The sequence below is a fragment of the Hypanus sabinus genome, chromosome 2 (assembly GCF_030144855.1).
Source record: "Hypanus sabinus isolate sHypSab1 chromosome 2, sHypSab1.hap1, whole genome shotgun sequence".
Classification (NCBI taxonomy): Eukaryota; Metazoa; Chordata; class Chondrichthyes; order Myliobatiformes; family Dasyatidae; genus Hypanus; species Hypanus sabinus.
In genome coordinates this window covers 13,965,749-13,978,301 of record NC_082707.1, presented here as the reverse complement: position 1 = coordinate 13,978,301, position 12,553 = coordinate 13,965,749, and the positions used below count along the sequence as shown (strand labels likewise).

Genomic DNA, 12,553 nt, shown 5'->3' with positions numbered 1-12,553 from the left:
GTCTGGACACGCCCCTCCCCCCCCTGCTGTTGACTCCTGTGGCTCCGCCCACAGACCCCTATATAAAGGCGATTAGAGGCACTGCTCCCCCCTCAGTCTCCAGGATGTTGTGTGGTGGTCGCTTGCTGCTTGTGCTTTCTTCCAGCCAATAAAAGCCTACCTTAACTCACGTCTCCGAGAGTTATTGATGGTGCACCAATGGGGATCACCTTCCTTATCACTTTCACATTTCAAATAAACTATTAGGGCGGTCTTAATGCTCAGGCTTGTAGATTCATCAATGAGAACAGAAAATTTGTCATTTATCTGCTTGATATGCTGGCAAATTTTCTTTTTCATATTAATGGCTATGTGATTGATTATCTCTGTAGCACTAATGCGGGAATGTAGTCCTATTCCATTGTGAATACCATTTCTTTTTGAAGTTCCAATAAGCCAAGGTGATCAGAGTATGGTCTGTCATTCTGAGCTAAATAACATGCAGAATGAAAAATTGAACAAGTTGCCTTTAGATGCAAAGTATTCATGGTGTCACATCATTTTCCAAGAACGTCTTCACTAGCTATATTTTCAACACTTAGAGCAGTAACGTGAGCTTTTGATAGTTAGTGATCAACAATTTTTTTTCTGAGAGTCTTCAAGTGTGTACTTCGATCAGCTCCATAATAGGCGATTCTCTCGTGATCTTTAAGTTCTTGAGACTGTAGCGCTTTACATAGCTAGCCAGCCATTCCTTACTAGCCTTAACCTCCTTCCTCTTGCTCTCCTCAACCCCCTCCCAGTAGTGCTCATAGAGGCTAAGTGCTTTTTCATGCATAATTTTGCCATCAACAGGGATATGCTTCTGTGACATGTCCTCTAGCCACGCACTTAATGCTTTCTCAGTCTTTGCAAGCACTTTATCATGAACCAGAGAGACCATTTTTGCCACTGTAGGGGTAGCATTAATACTTCCACAAATTTCAGCTCCTTTCAGCTTTATTGTACGAATGCTCGATTCGTTCTTACCGACCTTACGGATCTAAGATTTTTATTTTCTCAGTGAACAATGCTCTAAAAGCGAGTGCTGGAGAGAGACTGAGGGTCTGCGAAATGGTGGGAGGCTACAGCAGGGTATGCTGGGACAACGGGTCGCGAGAGGAGGTATTTCACAAATACCTAAAGAAAAACCAGTCACAGCTCCAGGATTTCACCAAAAACAATCAAATACCCTAATGTTATTAGTGGTATTTTCCCCACCAGCCACCAAACCCCACTTCTGTAAAATTCCCTCTATTTAATATGCAGCCACTGTTAAATTCCCACTTGTTTACTTTGACCTTTTTTAACAGAGGTGCCAGAGTGTCGCTCCGGTGAGCTCCAGCAGCACTGCACTCTTGGTCATGGCCAGGGGAGGTAGTAGGAATAAGCTCCCATTACCTATTAAATGCTCTCAATGGCGTGCATCTGAAATGGCCTCCAACAACCAAGTCCAGCTCCTGACCTTCACATGTGGCTTAGTTACTAAGCACGGTGGATATGTTTCTACTAAAAGCAGAAAGGGCTAAGGTGGGTTACTGCCATCTTAAAACCAGTCGCTTCGGGAAGGTCATGGTTGGCAGCTATCTAGGAGAAGGAAAACTCTGATCTCAAACCTCTGCTGCCTTGCAGCTATACCCAGTGATGGGGAAGGCTTCAAGATAAACACTGAGGCAAAAATCTGGAGCTAGAGTCCCTAATGCAGTCTCAAGTTGAATTCAATGCTGAGTGCCAATGCCTGTAATGCCGCTTGTGCCAAATTGTACTGGTCTCTGCCGCTCCGTGGGATTCATAAGCTGCATGGAGAGGGTGAACCTGCTACACGGGCAACAGCCTGCTCTCCACATTGTACTGCTTTGGCTTTCCTACCACATAGACAGCTAGGGTGCCAACGTCCACGGTTGGCCCGGACTAATGGAGGGCATCAGGATATTATTTGTTTGTACTGTACTGATGCCATGAAACAATAGATTTCATGATGTATGCCAGTGATATTAAACCTAATTCTGAATCTGATTCTGACATTTATGACAGCATTGTCCATGGGTAATGCACCTGATTCTAAAGAAGCATCCTTTAAAAAGAAAGTGCAGACCGTTTTGGGAAGATGGTTACTGAACAGCCAGGGTATATTTATCGGCTTTGACTATCCATTTAGCAGGGTACAGCCCTTCCAAACATTGAGTGCATCTACATGAAATGCTGTTGTTGGAGAGCAGCATCCGTCATCAGAGATCCCCATCACCCTGGTCCTGCTCTCTTCTTCCTGCTGTCATCAGGTAGAAGGCACAAAAGCCTCAGGACTTGCACCACCAGGTTCAAGAACAGTTACTGCCTCAGCCATCAGGCTCTAGAATAAAAGGGGATAAGTACACTCACTTGCCCCATCATTAAAATGTTCCTACAACCAATGTTCTCACTTTAAGCACTCTTCATCTGGTTATCTTATGTTCTTGTTATTTATTGTATTTATTTACATTTCCTTTTGCACAGTATATTGTCTTCTGCCCTCTGGTTGATCTTTCATTGACCATAAAGACCATAAGACACAGGAGAAAAACAAGGCCATTTGGCCCCTTGGGTCTGCTCTGCATTCAGTCATGGCTGATCTTTTTTTTCCCCCTATTCAACCCCATTCCCCAGCCTTCTCCTCATAACCTATGATGCGATGTCCAACCAAGAACCTTTCAATCTCTGCCTGAAATAGACCCAATGACCTGGCCTCCACAGCTACCTGTGGTAATAAATTCCACAAATTCACTACGGTCTGGTTAAAGGAATTTCTCCGTTTTAAATGGATGCTCCTCTATCCTGAGGCTGTGTCCTCTTGTCCTAGACTCTCCCACCATGGCCTTTCCACATTTACTCTGTCTGGGCCGTTCAACATTCAAATCCTTTCAATGAGATAATTCAATTGATCGTGTTATAGTTACTATTCTATAGATTTGCTGAGTATGCCTGCAGGAAAATGAATCTCAGGGTTGTATATGGTGATATATATGTAGCTTAAAACAAAGAACACAGAAACATCGAAAACCTACAGCACAATACAGGTCCTTTGGCCCACAAGGTTGTGCCGATCATGTCCCTACCTCAGAAATTACTAGGCTTACCTATAGCCCTCTATTTTACTAAGCTCCACGTACCTATATAAAAGCCTCTTAAAAGACCCTATCGTATCTGATAATATAACTTGTAAATTGATAATAAAAAATTATTTTGAACTTCGGAGTAGCTGTTTGCATGCAACAGTGGCCACCCCCCAGTACACTATTTTGATAGGCAAGGGCAGCTGTTGAGCCTCATACCCTGTTGAGAAAGGGACATGTCTATCCGAGAAAGTGAAGTCAGCTCCGGCAGACTGGGTGGATGGAATTGACAGTGAGATCCAACAGCCACAAGGTGTCACTGCGACACTCCGTCGAGAGCGAAGGGCATGACGAGGCACAGGGTACAGAAGGTGCATGGCCATCCACTGCAACCAAGCAAGACCTCAATTAGTGATGTTTGTTCGTACCACTGCATCCGGAGTTCAGAGGTCAAGGGAGCGGAGCTGCCTCAGTGCAATAGCTTTTCAACTTCCGCACAAGTTTCCTGTCATTGTCGGACATGATGCACAACAACCACCATCCACTTAACATGATGATATGTTGGCCTTTACCTCCACAGTTGTAAATTCAAAGACCATAAGATATAGGAGCAGAATTAGGCTATTTGGCACATCGAGTCTGTTTCACCATTTTATCATTGTTGATCTAAATTTCCCCTCTACCCCAATCACCTGCTTTCTCCCTGTATCCCTTCATGCCCTGACCAATCAAGAATCTATCAACCTCTACTTTAAATATACATAAAGACTTGGCCTTCACAGCTGCCTGTGGCAAAGAATTCCACGGATTCACCACTCTCTGGCTAAAGAAATTCTTTGTCATCTCTGTTCTAAAAGGACGCCCCTCTATTCTGAGGCTGTGTCCTCTGGTCTTAGACTCTGCCACCATAGGAAACATCCTCTCCACATCCACTCCATCAGGGTCTTTCACCATTTGATAGGTTTCAATGAGGTCACCCCTCATTCTTCTGAATTCTAGTGAATACAGGCCCAGAGCCATCAAAAGCTCAGCATATGGCAAGCCATTCAGTCCTGGAATCATTTTTGTTAATCTCCTTTGATCCCTCTCCATTTTCAGCACATCCTTTCTCAGATAAGGGGCCCAAACCGGCTCACAATACTCCAAGTGAGACCTCACCAATGCTTTATAAAGTATCAACATTACGTCCTTACTTTCATATTCTGGTCCTCTTAAGCTTATTGTCATCTACACAAGTCTGTGTATGCGCTGGTGCAATGAAAAGCTTACTTGCAGCAGTATACATAGCATCATGTAAGTAACATTCAAAGAAAGACATGGATTAAGCATAAATCATACAAAGTTATTCAAGAAGGAAACCAGTTAGAAGAAAGAGTGTTGAGAGACAGCTGGTGCTGGACGTCTGGAGCAACACACACACAGCTGGAGGAACTCTGTGGACCAGGCAACATCTCAGGGGGGAAATGGACAGTCAACATTAATGATTAGAGTTGGTTCAAGAGCTGAATGTTTGAAGGGAAGTGACTTTTTTGAACCTTGTGGTGTGGAACTTCAGGCTTCTGTCTCTCCTGTCTATTCAGAGCCTTGAAAAGGTGGGATGGCCAAGATGGTGGGAATGTTTGATGATAAATTTTGTGTCATTATTGGAAAGAATGTGGAAGATGATGCAAAGGACATTTACCAGGATGCGGCCTGGATTAGAGACCATGTCTTATAAGTTTAGGTTTGGTGAGCTAGGGCTTTTTTCTTTGGAGGGAATGAGGATGAGATGTGACTTGATAAGAATTATAGACAGAGTAGACAGCCAGAGACATTTTCCTCTGATGGAAATTGCTAATGTGAGAAGGCATAATTTTAAGGTGATTGGACAAAAGTATTGAAGAGATGTCAGAGGCAGGTTTTAACACAGAGAATGGTTAATGAGTGGAACGCACTGTCAGGGGCTGTGGTAGAGGCAGAGACATTGCGGCATTTATGAGACTCTTGGATAGGCACATGGATAATAGACAAATAGAGGGTTTTGTGGGAGGGATGCATTTGTTTGATCTTGGAAGAAGTTGAAATGTCAATACATCCTGAGCTGACAGTATTGTGCAGTAGATCTGCAGACCAACCAGCATTTGCTGTATACATTGTGATGTGCCGTTCTGTGTATGTTAATAAATGTATGCTAAGTCAACAAATTTCACGTCACATGCCGGTGATAATAAACCTGATTCTGTTCATGAGGCAGCGCTTGGCCTCCTTATTACTTCTAGTTAGCTTTATTTATCAGAGCTTCCACTTAGCTCCGTTGACAATGAATAACGTTAGGATAGAACTATATTGCAAATAAAAACAAAAAAGTTTTCTCTGTGTGGAGACGGTCTAAATTTACAAATGCAATGTAAACATTTGCTTTGTAATCCTAGCATATACTTTCAAGAAGGTCGACACCAAAGAGATCTATAACAATCCTCTCCATAGATACTGCCTTTGTGTGCGTTGGTTTGGATTTTCTCTTGTTTGTGATCTGCAGATTATTTGTGTTTACGGAGTAAAAATTCCTTCCTTGACAAGTATAGGGGAGGGGCCTTCACACCTCAACCAATCATAACACAGAATCTCTGTCAAATGAACGGACGAGCCCTTCCTGACTCCCGATTGGATGGGCGGATGCGGATTAATCGCTGGCGAATCGTGGGTGCGGTACTCGTGCGCCGCGGCCAATCGGAATCGTCGTTGTTGTTACGGGTGGGCAGGTAGGCTGGGTCTGGGGGAGTCTGGCCGCTTTCGGGGGCCTCAGCTTCGTGTGAAGTGCTGCAGCGGGGTTGGAGGTGAGGGTGAGGGCGCCGAGCCCCACGAGGGCCTTCACTTGGCTCCAGTCCCAGGGTATGACGCCTGGTTAATGTTCTGTTGTAAGTTAAAGCGTCTCAGTGGGTGTAACTCAATCTCCAGAACAGGTCTTGCATTAAGCCCTTTGCTCACCTCTTGCAGGACCTCCCCTTCGTCTTTTGCTCCGCCCTACCCCGGTTCTTCTGCACCCTTTTATCCCTTAACTCCTTTAGACTCTGCCTTGAGTTATGTTTCTCCCTTGCATCCTGGCCAAGCCAGGCAGGTCAGGTTAGGTTGTAAAGTGAGGGAGATGAGATGCAGGTTGCTTTAGGGCCCCTCCTTCCTACGCAGTCCAGAATGCTCCATAATTGAACATCGATCTCTCTAGCTCCTGGTAATTTCTATCCTCTCCCCTTTTTCTTTTTACATTCCCCATTCTAGTTCCTCTCTTACTCCTGATCTCCTGGTGACCCTCCTCCTTTCTTCCATAGCCCACTGTCCACTGCTGCCTGATTCCTCCTTCAGCCCTCTACGTCGCTCACGTATTCCCCCTCCCCTCACCTGGTTTCACCTGTCACCTGCCATTTGTACTATTTTCCTTTCCCCTACGCTGTGGCTTCTTCCCTCTGCCTTTCCAGTCTTAATGAAGAGACTTGGCCTGAAATGTCGATTGTTTATTTCCCACCATAGATGCTGCTTGGCCTGCTGAGTTCCTTCAGTATTTTATGTTGCCTTCTATTTTCTTTTCATCGTATGCACATCTAAGAGTCTTTTAAGTGTCCTAAATTTACCTGCTTCTACCACAACCCACCATGGCAGTGTGTTCCTAGCACTAAGCACTCTCCGTCAAAAAAAAACTACCTCTGACATTTCTCTTGAACTTTCTTCCTCTCATCTTAAAAGAATGTCCTTTGCCATTGGGCATCGCTGCCCTAGGTAAACCAGAAATGGGTCTCTGGAAATACTCAGCAGGTTTTTTTCTGGAGGCTGAGGGGTTAAGCTGATAAAATTGGGTTGACAGAATCTTTTTCTCAGAGTTGAAATGTAAAGTACAAGAGGACATGCTTAAGGTGAGAGAGGGAAAGTTTAAAGGGGATGCATGAGTTGTTTTTTTTTACAAAGTTGTGAGTCATGGAATACTACAGCACAGCAACAGGCCCAGTTAGTCCATGCTGAACTATTATACTGTGCAATCCCATTGGCCTGCAATTGGATCATAGCCCTTCATACCTTAGTGCTTGGTATGGGCTGCCTGGGAATGGTGGTGGAAGCAGGTTTGACAGTGGTGTTGAAGCAGTTGTTGCATGGATACCTGAACATGTAGGGAAGGGAGGAATGTTGATCATGTGCTGGCAGAAGGGATTTAGTTTAATTTGGCATGGATAACTGGAGTGCCTGTTTCTGCACTGTGCTGTTCTACGTCAGGCAGCATCTGTGTTGGTGGAGGGAGGGTGGGATGTGTCTGATAAGGTGGCAATGGCAGTAAGCTGTGTAAAGGTTATCTGCTTCAGCTCAAAACAAGCTGCTGGAATCAGCATCCCTGCTGTCAGGGTCTTGACCCAAAATACTGACAGTTTCTTCACCCCCACCCCACCCCACACAGCTGCTGCTCAGCCTGTTGAATTCTGCCCGTCTGCCTGTTGCTCCAGATTACAATATCTGCAGATTTTCCATCTCTGTTTCATCTTTTTGTTGTGAGGTGGAGTGAGGTGATATGAAGCACAGTTGGATCATGCACTTGCCTGCCAGATCTGTGTGATATCAGGGATTGTGAAAGATTAGCTGTTTTCTCTATTCTAAAGTATCGAGCTATAGAGAAGAACAGCACAGAAATGGGTCCTTCAGCCCATCTAGTCCATGACAAAACCATTTAAATAGTCTTCTCCCAGGGAGCTGCACCTGGACCGTAGCCTCCATACCCTGACTATCCATGTACCTATCCAGACTTCCTCTTTAACATTGAAATCAAACTTGTTTGGATGACTTCCACTGGCAGCACACTGTCACACTGTCACATGAGTGAAGAAGTTTCCCCTCATGTTCCCCTTAAACTTTTCACCCTTCACCCATGACGTTATGTAGCAGTCCCACCGTACCTGGTGGAAAAAGCCTACTTGCATTTACCCTATCTATACCCCACATAGTTTTGTCTAGCTCTATCAAATCTCAATTTTCTACGTTCTAAAGAATACAGTCCTAAGCTATTCAGTCTTTCCTTATATCTCAGGTACTCCAGACCCAGCAACACCCTTGTAAATTTTCCCTGCACTCTTTCAACCTTGTTTACATTTTTTATGTGGGTTGGTGACGAAAACTGCCTGCAATATTCCAATTTATTCCAGTTCCAATTTAGGCCACCAACGTCAAAATAACATCTTATCTCTGTGCTCAGTACATTGATTTATGAAGATCAAAGTGCCAAAAACTTTCTTTATGACCCTATCCACCTGTAAAGCCACTTACAATGAATTATATACCTGTTTTCCCAGATCCCTTTGTTCTACCCACTCCTCACTGCCCTACTGTTCATTGTAAAACCTACTCTAGATGGTCATACCAAAGTCCAAAACTTTGCACTTGTCTGCATTAATTCCATCTGCCATCTGCCATTTGTCACCACAAATTTGCTGATCCAGTTAACCATATTATCATCCAGATCATTGATATTATAAATGACAAACAACAACAGACCCAGCAGTGATCCATGCGAAACCCTGTACCACTCTGACTTCTCCCACAAAGCCACTGTCTAATTCAATTTATGACCTCGTCTTGAATGTCAAGTGACTGAACCTTTTTAACTAGCCTCCCATGTCAAATGGCTTGCTAAAGTCCATGCAGACAACATCTACTGCCTTGCCTTCATCCACTTTCCTGCTAACTTCCTCTGTAAGATTGGTTAGATATGACTTACCACCCACATAGGCATTCTGACTATCCTTAATCAGTCCATGTATATCTGAATACCTAGATGTCCTGTCCCTGAGAATACCTTCCAACAGCTTTTCCACAACTAATGTCAGACCCTCTGGCCTATAATTTCCTGGTTTCTGTTTACAATCTTTTCTAAACTGAGAAACAACTTTGGCTATCCTCTAATCCTTTGGTGCCTCGCCTATCGCCAAGGACGTTTTAAATATCTCTGTGGAGCTCCAGCAATTATTAACTTGCCTCCCATAGGGTCTGAGGGAACACCTTGTCAGGCCCTTGGGATTTATCCACCCTGATTTGCTGCTGCTTCGGTTGTCCATCAAAATCCAATGACGACGTCCACTCCTTTAACGGTGAGATCTTTGACTATACAGTTCTATCTTGGACCCACAAGCTCTATTGCAGGTGGGACATGTATATGTGGTGGTAGTAATGGCAACCATGGCTGCATTTCTCCTGGCTCTCTTCTGCTCTCTTCTAGTTGTTCTTTCCATCTCCAGAATACGAACCCCGTCCCTACACAGCTGTCACCAAGTGTTACGGTCAGCAGCAACATCCTCCAGGTCCTCAGGTCTGATCTTGCACTTCCTTAAAAGCGTTCTTCATCTGATCCTTGTAGCGCTTCTTCGGCCCTCCAGCTGAGGGTGGACCATGATGTAGCTGGCCGTATAACACTCTGTGGGGTAGCTGACACGGCATCCTTATCCCGTGCCAACACCTCCTCCTTTGTAACCTGTACAGGGTCCAGGAAGTTGATGCAGCTTTGCTTCACTTCTATCTTAAACCTCTTTCTCTTTTCTCATCCAGTCTTGCCTCTCTCAACATGTACCATGATTTCTTGAAAACAATTTAATCTGTATATGCTGGAAGTCTGAAATTAAAAGAAAAATCAGATTCTGAATTCAAAGTAAATGGAATTTGGAGGAACAGAAGGATCTTGGGTTTCATGTTCACAGATCCCTCAGTTGTGGCAAAGGTTGATAGGGTGGTTAAGACAGCATATCACCCTCATTAGTTAGAGGATTGATTTCAGGAGCGGAGAGGTAATTTTGCAGCTTGGTAAATCTCTGGTTAGACCATGCTAGGAGTATTGTGTTCAGTTCTATTTGCCTCATTATAGGAAGGATGTGGAAGCTTTAGAGAGGGTATAGGGGAGATTTACCAGGATGCTGCCTGGATTAGAGATCATATTTTATGAGGATAGGTTGGAGTGGAGGAAGATGAGAGTTGACTTGATGGAGGTGTACAAGATAATAAGAGATGTAGAGTAGGCAGCAAGACTTTGTCCCAAGTTAGGAAGGGCTAATAGATAGCCACACTTTAAGGAAAGTATGGGGAGGGATGTTAGAGGCAGGGTTTTGCAGAGAGTGGTGGGTGTATGCAACATGCTGCTAGGGGAGGTGGTAGATGCATTAGGAGTGCTTAGATAGGCACATGGGCAATAGGAAAAATGAAGGTCGATGTAGGAGGGAAGGATTAGATTGGAGACTGGAAGTTAACAGGTTGGCACAACATCATGGGCTGTAGGGACTATGTTCTGAGTTAAAACAAAATGCTGGAAACATTTCCAAATTAATTGGGTAGCATCTGTGGGAGGCAGAAGTGGGAAAATGTTTCTGGTAGAAGCAATTTCTTATGAAGGGCCTGTGGTTTTATGTTAACTCTTTCAATTTCCGCAAGTGTATACCCTGATGTGGAATTGGGCTGAAAGGTTGCCAAGGAAGTGATGGCTTGAAGGGCCTATTTATTTGCAGTACACTTCCAGTTGTTGCCTGACCTGCTGAGTGTTTCCAGCAATTTCTGCTCTTGTATATTATCTTTGCTTTAGGCCAGGCTTTCCTAACCTTTTTTTATGCCATGGATTAATACCGTTAAGCAAGGTATCCACAGATGCCTGGTTTGGAATCTCTGTTTTAGACAATCATTCAGGCTTTATCTGTGCATTCATTCTATTTGTCTGCAATCTTCAAAGCCATCGAGATGAAGGGTCTCAACCCAAAACGGAAATGGCCATTTCCTTCCCCAGATCCTTAAGAACCAGTATGTAAGAGAAGTTTTTCCACTATATCTTAGTGCATGTGACAATAATAAACCAATAATAATTAATAAGGTGCTGCCTAACTAGCTGTCCATTCAACTATGTGCTTTTGCCCCATATTCCAGTATCTGAAGAGTCTGCTTTCTCCTTCTCTGCCTTGCTAGTTAAATGCTTATCTATATGTCTTAAAAATATAGCTATGTATTTGACTCCAACACCTCTGACAGCATTTTCCAGATATCAACCTCTGAATATGTTTAAAACAAACATTTCCCTTGGCTCCCCTGTTGAACTTCTTTTCATCTTAATCTTGTGCCCTTTCGCAAAGATGTTCTTGTGCATTGGACAATAAACCTGGGTTTGATAGCAGGACCATAAAATATAGGAGCAGAATTAGCCATTTGGCCCATCAAGTGTGCTCACCATTCCATGTCTGATTTATTATTCCTTTCAATCCCACTCTCCTGCCTTCTTCCCATAACCTTTGATGCCCTGATTAGTCAGGAACCTATCAACCACTATTTTAAATATACCCGATGACTTGGCCTCCACAGCCAAGATTCACCTCCCTCTGGCTAAAGAAATTGCTCCTAAAGTGATGTTTTTCTGTTCTGAGGCTGTGCCTTCTGGATTTCGACCTCCCTCCCCACCCCATAGGAAATTAGGAAATACTTTGATTTTGATACCCCTACCACCTACCGTGGGAAAAGATACCACTGTATGTCAATTTAGGTTTTGTGTTTGTCTATGAAATTTCATACCACGTGTATCCATGCCATTGCATATTATCTCTCCCATAACATGTCTGATAGCATGTACACAAACTTTGCGGATGCTAGAAATCTTGAGCAACACAAAATGGTGGAAGTTTCAGGTAAGTGGTGGAAAATTTAGGGCAGATGGCCGAGGAAGATTGTTTATACAAAGTGGGAAACACCTTGAACGCACTGCCAGGGGTGGTGGTAGAGGCTGATTCAATAGGGGCATTTAAGAGACACTGAGATAGGCACATGGATGAAAAATAATTGGAAGTTTGTGGGCTATGGAGGAGGGAAAGGTTAGACTGATCATGGAGGAGATTAAATAGTTGTGTACTGTTCTGTACTATTCTGTGTTGTATGAACTCAGCAAATCTGAGTCTGGCTCTGTTGCTGAGAAGGGCAAGAAACTGAAGAGGATGGCAGCAGCAATGGGTGACAGATAGGTGATTTTGTGGACGTGAAAAAGAAACTTGGAAGGTAGTTTGTCTCCCAGATGTCAGGGTCTGTGATGTTTCTAAATGTGTTCACAATATCCTGAAAAGGGAGGGTGAGTACCCAGAAGTCATGGTACCTATTGGTACTGATGATTTACAGAAAAAGAGAGGAGGTCCTGAACAAAGAATAGAAGCAGTTAGGAAGGAAGCTGAGAAGCAGGAGCTCAAGGGTAATAATCTCAGGATTGCCACACAACAGTGAAGATAGGAATAGAATGAGATGGCAGATAAATGTGTGGCTGAAGAATTGGCACAAGGGGGAGGGATTCAGATTTCAGGATGATTGGGACATCTTCTGGGGCAGGTATGACCTGTACATAAGGGACCGGTTGCACTTGAATCTGAGGAGGACCAATATTCTTGTGGGTAGGTTTACGAGAGTTCTTAGGAGTGGTTTAAATAAGATGG

The 12,553-nt window shown here is 43.9% G+C and overlaps 1 protein-coding gene across 8 annotated transcripts in view; it reads left to right on the top strand.

Annotated features, from left to right (window-relative positions):
• Window positions 1-5,731: 5,731 nt before the first annotated feature.
• The window catches only part of nadkb (NAD kinase b), a 114,731-nt gene continuing 107,909 nt past the window's right edge, over window positions 5,732-12,553 (top strand). For 4 of the 8 annotated variants that reach the window (XM_059992090.1, XM_059992101.1, XM_059992080.1 and 1 more), the window contains exon 1: window positions 9,116-9,205. In XM_059992090.1, the coding sequence (XP_059848073.1) occupies window positions 9,182-9,205 (24 nt within the window). In that variant the 5' untranslated portion in view covers window positions 9,116-9,181. Of the gene's footprint in view, window positions 6,005-9,115; window positions 9,206-12,553 lie in introns of those variants that run through there. The other 4 variants (XM_059992130.1, XM_059992109.1, XM_059992120.1 and 1 more) reach the window with 4 other exon arrangements.